Source organism: Balaenoptera acutorostrata, chromosome 1 (genome assembly GCF_949987535.1).
Source record: "Balaenoptera acutorostrata chromosome 1, mBalAcu1.1, whole genome shotgun sequence".
NCBI classification, from domain to species: Eukaryota; Metazoa; Chordata; class Mammalia; order Artiodactyla; family Balaenopteridae; genus Balaenoptera; species Balaenoptera acutorostrata.
The window spans coordinates 166,728,634-166,741,134 of NC_080064.1; the positions used below are offsets into that span (position 1 = coordinate 166,728,634).

General features: G+C 41.3%; 1 protein-coding gene across 2 annotated transcripts in view; it reads right to left on the minus strand.

The window, feature by feature from the left end:
• LIN9 (lin-9 DREAM MuvB core complex component) overlaps positions 1 to 12,045 on the minus strand; it is a 112,212-nt gene extending 100,167 nt beyond the window's left edge. The window contains exons 1-5 of one of the 2 annotated variants that reach the window (XM_057533366.1): positions 11,686 to 11,778; positions 10,844 to 10,988; positions 4,781 to 4,813; positions 3,257 to 3,351; positions 1,631 to 1,735 (exon numbers count right to left, since the gene is read on the minus strand). In XM_057533366.1, the coding sequence (XP_057389349.1) occupies positions 1,631 to 1,735; positions 3,257 to 3,259 (108 nt within the window). In that variant the 5' untranslated portion in view covers positions 3,260 to 3,351; positions 4,781 to 4,813; positions 10,844 to 10,988; positions 11,686 to 11,778. Of the gene's footprint in view, positions 1 to 1,630; positions 1,736 to 3,256; positions 3,352 to 4,780; positions 4,814 to 10,843; positions 10,989 to 11,685 lie in introns of both variants that reach the window. The other variant, XM_057533356.1, reaches the window with a different exon arrangement.
• Positions 12,046 to 12,501: the final 456 nt, after the last annotated feature.

A 12,501-nucleotide genomic window follows, 5' to 3' on the forward strand; every position in this document is an offset into this window, starting at 1 on the left:
ATGAAGTGCTTAGAACAGAATCTGGCACATACTAAGTACTGAATAAACGTTGGTTTTTAATAATTTTCCAGCTCTGAATAGTGCTCTTTAAACAAACACACAGATAGAATACACCAGATTTGAGGCTGTGACTAGGAAAGTAAGGGAACAACACATATCATGTAAATGAAGACTGAAAGAACTAGGCATGTTAAGACTAGAAAAGAGAAAACTCAGAGGGTATAAAATTTTTTCACATAGTTAAAGAAGTCTCATATCATGTCTGTCCTATGTTATATTTGTTCTGTATTGCTCACAAGTAGAAAGGCCTTTGTGAAATAGTCCCAGAAGGAATGATATGCGCCTGGGAAGGAGGGCTTTAGATAGACTTAGGGCAGGATAGTTTCATAGTCACAAAGACCAGAGTTTTCTGTATGTTTGAAAATTTTCCTAGTAAATAGTTGGAGGGAAAAAAAAGAACTGAAAAAAAAATCCACACCTCTGGAAATTTAAAAAATCTAAACAGAGTTAAAGGATCCAAATTATCCTAATAACACAGCTCTTCTAAAATCAATACAAGAAATAGTTGTTGACTATTCTTGTATTCATTCAATCTTGTATCTGACATCTACTGAGCCAAGCAATGCACACTGTGTATTAGTTTCAACTGGGTCAAATGTTTAAATTGAATTTTAGATGCTTATGCATACTTGTCCCTGATGTTAAAAAGTTCATATATTTTTGCTCATTTTACAGAGAACGAACATATTTTACTATTTGAAATGATTATAAAGGTATGTAAAAGTTCTTTGGTTTTTTGTGGGTTTTTCTGGTAGGGCATATTGCTGGTAATACCTTTAATTAATTTGATGCCAAATCCTTGGTTGAGAAAATTACCTCTACTGTGATACATCCTACTGGAAAATGTTATAACACTTTTGAAAAAAAAAGAATGGGAAGTAGGGAATAACTATATCAAAAATTATACATTTCATAGGAGAAAATTATTGTATTCTTAAAGTTAATATTTCCTTATCTAATTTTCATTCATTCCTTTGATTCTTACATGTCCATTATAATTTTTCTTTAAAAGATGTGTCAAAAATGAAAAAGGAGATATGATTTCATGCTCTATATTTTCCTCTTTTGGATAAAGGAAGTCTTCAACATACTTCACTCAATGACAAAGTAAAATGAGTTTTCCCCTCTGATTTCCATGCAAACACCAAGCTGATTCCAATTTGCCAAATTCATTTGCTGAATGTCCACTATCTCCATGCTTAGAAAAAAGGGTGTGCATGGGAATTCCCTGGCGATCCAGTGGTTAGGACTCCGTGTTTCCACTGCAGGGGGCACAAAATCCTGGTTCAATCCCTGGGGAACTAAAATCCCGCATGCCTTGTGGTGCGGCCAAAAAAAAAAAAAAAAGAAGAGTGTGCATTTGTAAGACTGAGGACTGGCTTTCTATGCTGGCTTAAAGCCCATCAATAAAATAATGTCCTTTTTTAGGTAACTAAAACAGGAGCTGAGCTGAAATACTGATTTAAAGAACCTGTTACTCAAAATGTCATAGAACAATAAATATAAACTTTATTATACTGAGCGATTGCTCACTTCCGTTCAATGAAACAAAATTTTAGCACACACATACCTGTGGAACCATTGCCACCCTCTGATTTCTCTTAGGTGACCTTGTATTTATTTGTCTGTCATCTTCATCAGAAAAGAGCCGACTTCGTTTTGAATTTCTGAAAGGCTATGATAGAAATTTTTTTATTTAATGAAAAGGCCAAACACCTGCCATTTTTGTTCCAAAACACAATTCTATACTTGGAAAATACAGCTAACTCTGAATTATCAGCAGTATTGAAGGATGAAGAATGGGTAATAAAAAGCACACAAATAACTTCAGATTTTAGAAAGTAGAAAGATACATATGTACGTAATTTGTTTAGAAATGAAACACCTAGCTGTTAATTAAAACTAGAACCCAAGTCTTCTTCGTATAGTACACTGGCAGTCTTGAATGTTGAAGATAGGAAAATTAAGCTCTGGAAATTCTAGTTCTCATTATGTTGGCGCTTGGATTAATACCAACCAGTTGGGTGTTTCACCTGATAGGTATATTGGATAGGGCTGGGTTGGGACAAAGTTACTAGATCACTTTAGAGAGTAAATCTAAATATATATAATATTATACTAGATCTGCTGTCAAAAACTGTTGACAAATTTCCATTTGCAAATAAAAATACAAGATACCTATAACAGATACTTGATAAGTGCATGTAGAACTAAAAAATTTTAAGTATCCAAAGTATATCACACACTTAAGGATTTATAATATGAAAAATTTTACAGTCCATCCTAGGTTCAGAGGCTTAATAGGGAAGAACAACAGAAATAAAATCCCAATAGCACCCACATCATTTTTCAAATCCTTCTCCCACCATTCAAGACAGTCCCATGCCTACTTAGAACTGAAGCAGGTGCAGCGGGCTAGCAACATATGGGAAGCATCCAACTGGGTCAAGGCTAGAGGTATGGACCAGTGAAATTAAACCCACTGAGAGTCTCAACACTGCAGAGCCCTGACAGGAAGTTCCTTCTACCCTGCTCCCTTCCTCTGACCATGGGCAGAGAGGAGGAAGAGAGTGATGGTGACAGAAATGATAACAGCATGGAGAGTCCTGTACACTCACTGTGGCCAGCTGCCCAGGCTACTGACAGCTACTGTCTAATCTAGCTCCAGGCTTGTTTCATGATTGACCCCTAAAATTTCCTGGCTACCTGGCTGGGCAGGGGAGGAAGAGAGGCCCTGAAAATTGTTAGTCACACCAATTATATGCTCATCTCTACTTCCCACCCCTAAATGCATTTATGCTTGACTTACACAAGATTTCAGTATCCTACCACTTATTTATATATCTTTTTGTAGGGACCAGAGCCAGGTACAATCTTTTTATTAAAAAAAAAATCTATTAAATTATTAAAAATCTATTAAAAGTAAGATTTCGGGTTGTTGGAGTTTTTTGGGTTTGTCTATTTAAAGAAACTACAATTACTTAACAAATGCTTAATGATGAATAGATTATCACAGGCTATAGATTATTCATCTAGATATGATCAAATACTGTTCAATGACACTTAATGACACAAATACTTGGAGTTGGGGAAAACCCTTGGAAAATTTTTATAGTGCTTTAAGAATGTGCACATGACAATAATACAGACAATTTAGCTATCATATTCTAAAGAGTAAGAAAAACTAATTCCTTACCATTTCCACAGCAGAGCCTGTATTCCTGCCTTTCCAAACAGGTGTTTTTTGTAAAGAGCTGTACTTTTCAGTCCATGTGTTAGATAAGCTTCCCTCTGTAATAAATAATTATTAATGATATTTAAGTTTAGTTCAAAGGATTTCATACTATAAACATGGCCTTTTTAATAACAGCAATATATCTGAAATATTTACGAATATGGAAAAAATATACTGACCATAATAATTTTTGTTTATTACAAATGAAAAAAAATTTTCTGTATTTTTTTGTCAAACTCTGTAAATAATTTGACAAGGCAATGCTACTTGAAAGTATTACATTTTCATATTAAAACATGTGTGGCTTATTTCATTTTGGTTTTCAATAATTCCTCTATTCTTATTTGCCAAGAACTACCTCAGTACAATCTGACTGAAAGCAGGCAAGGGAAAATGGGAAAAGCTCCTTTAACCTTGAATTTAGAGCATATTTCTGTTTCAATGTGCAAAACCCTTGATATAAAAAAATGAAATATGTGGGTTATTTTTCCTTAATTCAAAGAAACGTCTTCAGAGTTGTATGCAACCAGAAAAAATCCGATCAAGTAACCAATTAAGTGTGTTATGAAAATAAAGAAGGTGAGTTTAATGTTTACAAAAAGGATATGTTTATTTAGAGAGAGATATAGAAAACTGGGATGAATATACACAAGATAGTTATTTTTATTTCCTTCTAATTACCTGAAAGCATTTTCTAATTTTTCTATAAAAAATTTATATCACTTCTATGTATTTTCTTAAAAAGAGAAATGGCTTTAATATTGGGAGAAAAAAATTAGTGGAATACTTTTTCAGACATATATTTTAATAAGTACAAAAGAAAAGAGATGGGATGGGGTTGATCCTTCTAGGCAAATAAATTAGGGTAATCCTGGAAGATAAGTGTTCTCAAGCCAGAAGGACTTAATTTGGTAGATCACCAATCCAAAGTATAATACAGTAGCTTTAAAAACTGAAAGTACTAATGAATCTTTGAGAAGATCTACATTGGTTCCAAATTTACTCACCCAGTAGAATCTTGCTCAAGAGGTAAAATTTCAAAATAAATTATATTAAGAGGATAGGTCTAATGTACTTACACAAAGAAACAGCAAGACCAAGGAACATGTCTAACTTTTTCTCAGAAAAAAATACTAACATTCTTTTATTTCAAGAGACTTGCATTACTACTTAGAAGACAAGATTCTCAAAAAACAAACAATTATGTAAAAATACAGCTTAGCCCAGTTGTTTAATAAATGATTTAACTCTAGTAAGAAATGTCTGGAACGTTTAGTTAGAAACTTCTTTAATCAATAATTCTAGGGGGAGAAAACCAAGGGCCAATTCCCCATATGAACTTATTATCACCAGTGAAAACCAATATTTAAAAGCTATAATAAATCATAACTTAGAAAGAAAAGAGAAATACTATATCCAAATAAATTTAATGAAATAAATTCCTAGTTTGTGTCATACCTAAAAGAATCATGCTATGATTCTTACCTTTTAAACTGACAAGGGCTTTCGCTGAAGAGCCTGCAATGAAAACAAATCAGTATTACTTCAGAATCAAAGTGAGAGAAAAAGAACTTGGTTTAGGGTTAAAAGTGATACATTTAGTTTTAGCAAGTTGAAGTGACAGTGGAATGTGCAATTAGAAATAACTAGTAGACAATTCAAGCTATTGACCAAAACTCAGACAATGTAAGGAAGAACTGGAGATATTTGGGAGTCTTGTTTGAAGTTGTGAGAACTGGAGACCCTCCCAAGAGAGAAAAATGTAGAAAGAGAGGTAAGAGGAAGAGTAGGGACAGAAGTGATTTTGGATCCTCATCCAGAAGTGTGCTGGAGAAGGAAAAGAGAAAGGGAATTGACATTTATTGAGGCAAAGATCAGAAGTGGTAATAGAGTGGAGAAAACAGAAAATGGAAATGATCCAGGGACTGTCACAGCGGACAATAAGTCCCTTGGAAGTCTAGAATGCAGGTATGTGCAACAGTTAAAGACCCAAGCTGGATTAGGGAGCTGGAGGGGTTCACTGACTAAAACATTTGTGCATATTAGAATAACCAGGAAGCTCCTCATACATGCAGAAACTGTATGATTAATAAAGGCCCTCAGGGGATTCTGTTGCAGGTACCCCTCAGGCCCATTTCGAGAAACACTGGGCTACAGGTTCTGGTGTAAATAAAGGATAGGATCTATAGGTGAGGGGAAGTAGGAGAATTGATAGGGAAAAAGTTTTCATGAGAGAGGGGGAGCAGTAAATTGAAAATCTCAGAGTTGGATAACTATACTGCAAAGAAGTTCAAGTCATTTGAAAAATAATAAAGTACGATCTCTCTCACTTACATGTGACATCTTAAAAAAAAGCAATAGGGCTTCCCTGGTGGCGCAGTGGTTGAGAGTCCGCCTGCCAATGCAGGGAACACGGGTTCGAGCCCTGGTCTGGGAGGATCCCACATGCCGCGGAGCGACTGGGCCTGTGAGCCACAATTGCTGAGCCTGCGCGTCTGGAGCCTGTGCTCCGCAACAAGAGAGGCCGCGACGGTGAGAGGCCCGCGCACCGCGATGAGGAGTGGCCCCCGCTTGCCACAACTAGAGAAAGCCCTCGCACAGAAACAAAGACCCAACACAGCCGTAAATAAATAAATAAATAAATAAAAAAAAAAAAAAAAAAAGCAATGAAAGGGAATTCCCTGGCAGTCCAATGGTTAGAACTCCACACTTTCACTGCCAAGGGCCTGGGTTCAATTCCTGGTCGGGAACCAAGATCCCACAAGCTGCGTGGCGTGGCCAAAAAATAATAATAATAATAATTTTTTTTAAATTACTAAAACAAAAACCCCCCACCAAACTCACAGATACAGAGAAAAAATTGGTGGCTGTCAGAGGCAGGGGCAGGTGGATAGGCAAAATAGGTGAAGGGGGTCAAAAGGTACAAACTTCCAGTTATAAGATAAATAAGTTCTGGGGATGTAATGTAAAACATGATAACTATAGTTAACAATACTGTATTATATATTTGAAAGTTGCTAAAAGAATAGATCTTAAAAGTTTTCATCACAAGAAAAAAAAATTGTAACTGTGTGGTGATTAGTAAAATGTAACTGTGTGGTGATTAGTAGTTAGTAAGTAACTAAACTTACTGTGGCAATTGTTTTGCAATATATACAAATGTCAAATCATTATGCTGTACACCTAAAACTAATACAATGTTTTATGTTAATTGTATCTCAATAAAAGAAAATAAATTAACAGGGGGAAAAAACCTTTCTATGCTCCAAAATAGAAATTATTCACATAATTATTAATGAGCAAAATCTCCCTCTTTAAATTTAAAAAACTGTTTAGAACACCTTTTTTTCTTTTACTATAGTCAAATTATTATTTCTTGTCATTCCTCATTTTTAAATTTGTTTTATTTTAAAACCAGCTATTTCTCATCTCAGTTACTCTGACATCCGTTTATGTTTAAAAAAATATAATCTAAGACCAGGCAGTAGTGATGTTATTTGAAAGGTTAGCCTTTTACTTACATTGAGAAAAGACAGATTTGTAAGTGGCTTGTTAAAAATGCCTGTCAACATCTATAAGGAGCCAGTCCATTATGACATTACACAAAACACAAAAATAAATAAATAAAAGATGACCTCCGGGATAAAGTAAGATAGAAGAACATGAACTACGTACAAAAATCAGAGAAGACAAATTAATTCTCCTTGGTTTTTAACAAAAGCAGCAATGATTTACAACTCACATAAATGGACAACAGACTTTAAATGAGAAGTAACAGATAAAGTATCATGGTTCTGGCTATGAAACATTTTTATGTATCTCAGATCTCTAAACCTCAACTGACTTCTCTGCAAGGCAGTATGAGAGGCTTGTCGGACAACCCACCAACATCAAAGCCACTCTTACTTTCCCCCTACTCTCCTGCCTAGATGTGGAGAATGGTTAACAGGACACGTTAACAGCTTCTGTATGGCAAAGTGAAGTTTAATGACCAAAGGCAGTAAAGTTGTAAGGGGAAAAGTGGGGGAGAGAGGCCATAAAGCCTTGCTAAGAAACCTCAAAAAATACAACACAACTGGGAAAGCAGCAGTAGTAGACAGGGCACGACGTGTCAGTGTAGCTACCAAGAAAAACATGGTGCATTTGAGAAAAAGTGGTAACCATTCATTCATTCAGTGAATATGTGTAGAGCGCTGACTGCATCCTGGCCCCTGCTCTAGTCACTGGGGATACTGACAGCATGCAAAACAGACAAAGCCGATGCTCCTGATGCTCTCCTGGAATTTACATTCTAGCAAGGGGGAAACAAACACACACACACACATATCACGGGATGGTAGGCACTACTGGAAAAAAAATAAAGCAGGATAATAAGGATAGGGAATGTGGGGTGGGAGTTGGTGGAGGGAAGACTATTTCTCTATAAGGTGCTCATGATTAGCTTCTCTGAAACGTGATATTTGAGCAGAGATCTGAAGGAAGAGGTGTGAGTTGTAAGGATATTCATTCCTGCTCCAAGAAGGCAGGGACTGTATCTTTCAGACTCTGACCTACCACCTTTAACCTTCTTCCCTTCTTGAGAGATAGTATAGCATAGTGGTTAAGAACACAGATGGAGACTAGCTGTGTTTGAATCTTGGCTCTGCCACTGTCTTACTGTGTTATCTTAAGCAAGTTACTCAACCTCTCTGTGCTACTTATTCTTCTTTTGTAAAACGGGGATTAAATGAGTTACTATATGTAAAAGTGCTTAGAGAAAAATGCACATAGTACATGACTAATTTTCAGACCATGCTTATTGTTAGTATTACTTTGATCAATCAAAAAAAAAAGATTAGGTTAAGAACATGTATTTTACAGGCAGGTGAATTCAATTAAGTTAGACTCCTGCTTTAACTGCGTATGTTCATTCTTTCAACATATATTCACTGAATACCTGCCACAGCACTATTCTAGGGACTGGGGTTAACTGAAGGAAAAGCTAGACAACGCCTCTGTTCTCAGGGAAGTTTACACTGCAGTGGGAGGAGACATACAATAAACAAGTATATAAAATGACAGCTACACTGGTGGCAGCTGCTGTAAAGGAAATAACCAAGGGATCGCGGCGTGCGGAGTAACTAACTTTACACAGGGCGGGTAGGGAAGGCTTCTCTGAGGAGGTAACATGTGAAAAGGACTAGCCATGAGAGGACAGGGGGGCAAAGCAACGAGTCAGGCTGGTAGAAACAGCAGGTAAAAAAGCCCCGACGTAGAACATTTAGAATATTCAAGGAAGGGTGGGGGCATTATGTTTGGGAAGTCACTGGCAAGAGAAGGGTGGTTATGAAAAAAGAACAGAGAAGTGAGCCAGCTGTCATGCGTGGAACTGGAACGCAGGCATGAAGAAAAACAGAAATGGCACCTTCTCTGGTGGGGCTTCTAACCAAAGCTAACCAAACAATCACAGTAACAAACGTAAAGCTGCAACTGTGACAGCCGCCACTAAGAAATTACACAGTGGTATGAAAAGATTTAATAAGAAGATGCATTATTTGTCAGGGAGGACAGAAGTTTAAAATGGGATCTAAAGGATAAGTAGAACTTAACCGGAAGTGAGAGGAAGGAAGAGCATTCCAGGTAGAGAGAACAGCATGTGCAAAAAAGAAAGCCTAGTGAGTATAGGGAATGAAAAAGGTCCAATTTAGTTCAAAGGGATAGAATGAGAGGAAGAGTGGTACAAAATGTAGCTGCAGAGGTGGGGAATGGCCAGACCACAAAGGGTCCTGTAGTTAGTAAAGTGTTTTCAGCAATAGGATGACATACATACATTCTGAAAGGATCACTCTGGCTGTGTGTAGGTTGCGGGGGAGGGCTGGGGTGGTGGATTGATGGGAGGCTGAAGCGATTAATGCAGAAGAGATGGTGACAGCTTGGACCAGGATGAAGGTGAGAAGTAGGTAAAACCGAGAGACATTTAGAAGGTAAAAGTTACAAGATTTAGTAAAGGCTTAATTATGGGAAGTGTGGAAGACAACCTCTATCTAGGTTTTAGCTGACTGCACAGCGGAGCCATTCATTACGACCGGAACCACTGGAAGTATCTCTGTACTGCAGTAGGATTATGAGGCAGATCTTGAACCCATAAAGTCTGAGGGGCCTCTGAGGCATCTGAGAGAAGATGTGAAATGGGCAAGAGATATTAAGCACAGAAGCCCAGAGGAAAGATCTGGGCTGAAGAGAGCCTCAGCTACCTCATTAGTAAGAGTACTTACCTCAACTGGAATGAGGATTAAATGAGCAAATGTATACAATATGCTTTGCACAGCACCTGGTTCATAGTTAGTACTAAATAAATAGTAGCTCTTATTATTGATAATGTTATACTGACTATTGGATAACTTACAAACTAGCCCCCTTGACTAAAACTGGCAAAGAAACACATCGCTACTTCTAGTATCAAACTGAAATCACTTCTGCTGCAGTTTCATTAACCATGCCTCTTACCCTACATTCAGTTCCATATAAATTAAGCATTCATATATACCTGATTTATGGCACTGTGTGACAAACCAGGTAAAGCAATCCCTGCTTTCAACCAGCTGTGGTCAAGCTAAACAAGACATGTATCGCACAAGCTAAGGTGCACGCCCACACACACCCTAGTGTACCAGAGATGTCACAAAGCAATATAAATGATTATCTTATATAGCTTGACAGTGTAGCTGTAATTTGAACCCTAGTATGAGTCCCAAGTCTCTGCAAAGAACCGGAGTAAATCCTCAATAAATGTTTAATGATAATGAGCAAATATTCTAAATGACAGTTATCTAGTGGGTGGGACTTCCAAGAGGTGATAAAACATCTTTACGACACAGAGAGCAAGGACTTCCAGATGACGAGCACATTGTGTTTAGTAGGCCCACCTTTATTTAGGAGCATCCTAAATCACAATCGACTGTATTCTCCAAATAAGAAACAATAAAATTCATTGGTGGTCTACGGCTGTGCCTTATCCAATACAGTAGCCGCTAGACATACATGACTATTTAAACTTAAATTAACAAAAATCAAATGAAATTTAAAAGTCACTCTAGCCACATCTGAAGAGTTCCATAGCCACATATGGCTAAGTGGCTACCCTACTGGACATCGCAAAACAGAACATTTCCATCACTGAGAAAGTTCTACTGGAATTCCGCGCCGGTCTAGAGCAAATTTAAAACACAAACTCTCTTAATACAACTTTTCACCAGTTTGGCAACTTGAACTTTCAACTTTATAGCACATTAAGAATATACGACCCCACAAGGAAAACAGAATTGGCTGTATTCAGTTCTCACTTTAAAAGTGTCTTGCACAGATAAATTTAACAGTTGTTTCTATTACACTAAAAGCTCTCACAAATGATACATATACATAAACGGAATAGTGAGTGTGCATCAGGACCCATCTGTAATTACCTGAAAGATGTGCCTTTATCTTGTATACTTTATATCGATACAATATTGTAAATTACAAAATTAAGTTCTATTGTGCTTAAACTACAGAATTAGTGCTTTTACTTACTAAACACAAGTGAGCATCCACGTCTGAGATGGCAGGATGAGTAAACGTGGTTAAAGGAGGCAACGCACAGGGTGGGTGTCAGGAAGAGTACTGAATATGCCTGTGGTGATGGTCACATCCATGCGGAAAGGTACCCCCGTGATTCCTAAGACACATACGCAGAGAAGAAAGTCTGCGGGATGGGGGCTGCCTGAACACTTGTGTACCCAGTCTGGATTATCTCTGGAAAGGTCCACAGCCACCTGTGGTCCCAGGGGAAGGGGTCAGCCCTTTGACACGGAAATGCTTCCAGGGGTGGACACACCGGAGGAGGGAGGGGAGGGCAGTGATGATCACAAGTGCCTGCAGCGGCAGGAACTGTGACAGGACAGGAGCAGAGGCCGGGACAAGAAGGAGAGCTGTGACCACCCCCTCCCCAGCCCGAGCCCTTCCCGGCCCCCGAAAGGGAGTTACATAACCCCGCCAGGCGTCTCTCCGCGCCGGGCGAGCGGTGCAGGCGGGGAGGACAGCCCCCGCGGCCAGCGGCCGCTCTTCCCCCACCGCGGCCGGGGGCCCGAGCCGGGCCAGGGGAGCAGCCACCGCCTCCGCCCCGCCCGGGCTGGGCCCCCGGGCTTTCGGTTTCCGGCCCTGGCTCTCACACAACCCCACAAACCAATACACAGACACCATAACAAAGGCGGCGACGCGGCGGCAACACAGGGGTGGAAGGACTAGGGGACCACAGCAGGGCTGGCAGTCAGCCCACTTGCCCGGCAGAGGGCACGGCCGCCCGTCCCGGCCGGATGCAACCCGGGGGCAGGCGGACGGCGGGAAGAGTGGGGGTGCTTTGAGGTGCTACTCACTCTCGTCAGGCAACTGGTCGAGCTCCGCCATCTTGAACGAGCCGCGCCGCTTTTTCAAAGGCTGCCCGCCGCGGTGCATTGTGGGGCGGAGACTGTCTTTGCGAGGGAGGTTCGAATGCGGAGCTCGCTGCCCGCGGTGCGGCGCAGCGCGGCGCTACTCCCGCCGCTGCCGGCTGAGGCGGGCCCGGCTCCGCCCGCGCCTGCCCGGGGAGGGGGTGCCGCCGAGTGGGGCCGCGCCTCGCCCCTCCGCTCCCGCCCCCGGCCGGGCCGGAGGGAGGGGGAGGGAGGCCGGGCCGCCAGGCCCGTCTCGCGCCGCCCCTACCCGGGCCCGGCGCCGGAGCGCGGGGAGAGCGGGGGGAGCGGCGCGAGCTGCCGTGTCCCGCCCGGCCCGGCTCCCGGTCCGCGCCGCCCGCCCCCTCCGGGGCTCGCTCCCGGCGCGCGTTTCGAGTCTCGCGCTGCAGCTGCGGGAACTGCAGGCTGTTTATTCCGAGTGGGGAAAAGGAGGGAAGGTGGGAAGGAGGCCCCGGCCGGCTGAGAAGGGGGGCAGGGGGGCAGGGAGGCGGCACCTGTAGGCCCGGCGCGGGGAGAAGCCCCAGGTTCTCGGCCGCGTTCCCCTAGGGGGTTCTACCCGAAGTAAAATTTTCGCGGCTCTCCAAGCCCACGTTTCTCCGGCGTCTCCATCCCCTCCTTTCTCCGGAGAGCTAGGGGAGGGCCGGGGAGGAGGGCTCAGGCCGCGGCAACCACACAGCTTGCCCGCCCAGGACTCGCGGTGTCCGCAGCCCCTCGGGAGCCTGGGCCACCCCTCCCAAATGCCGG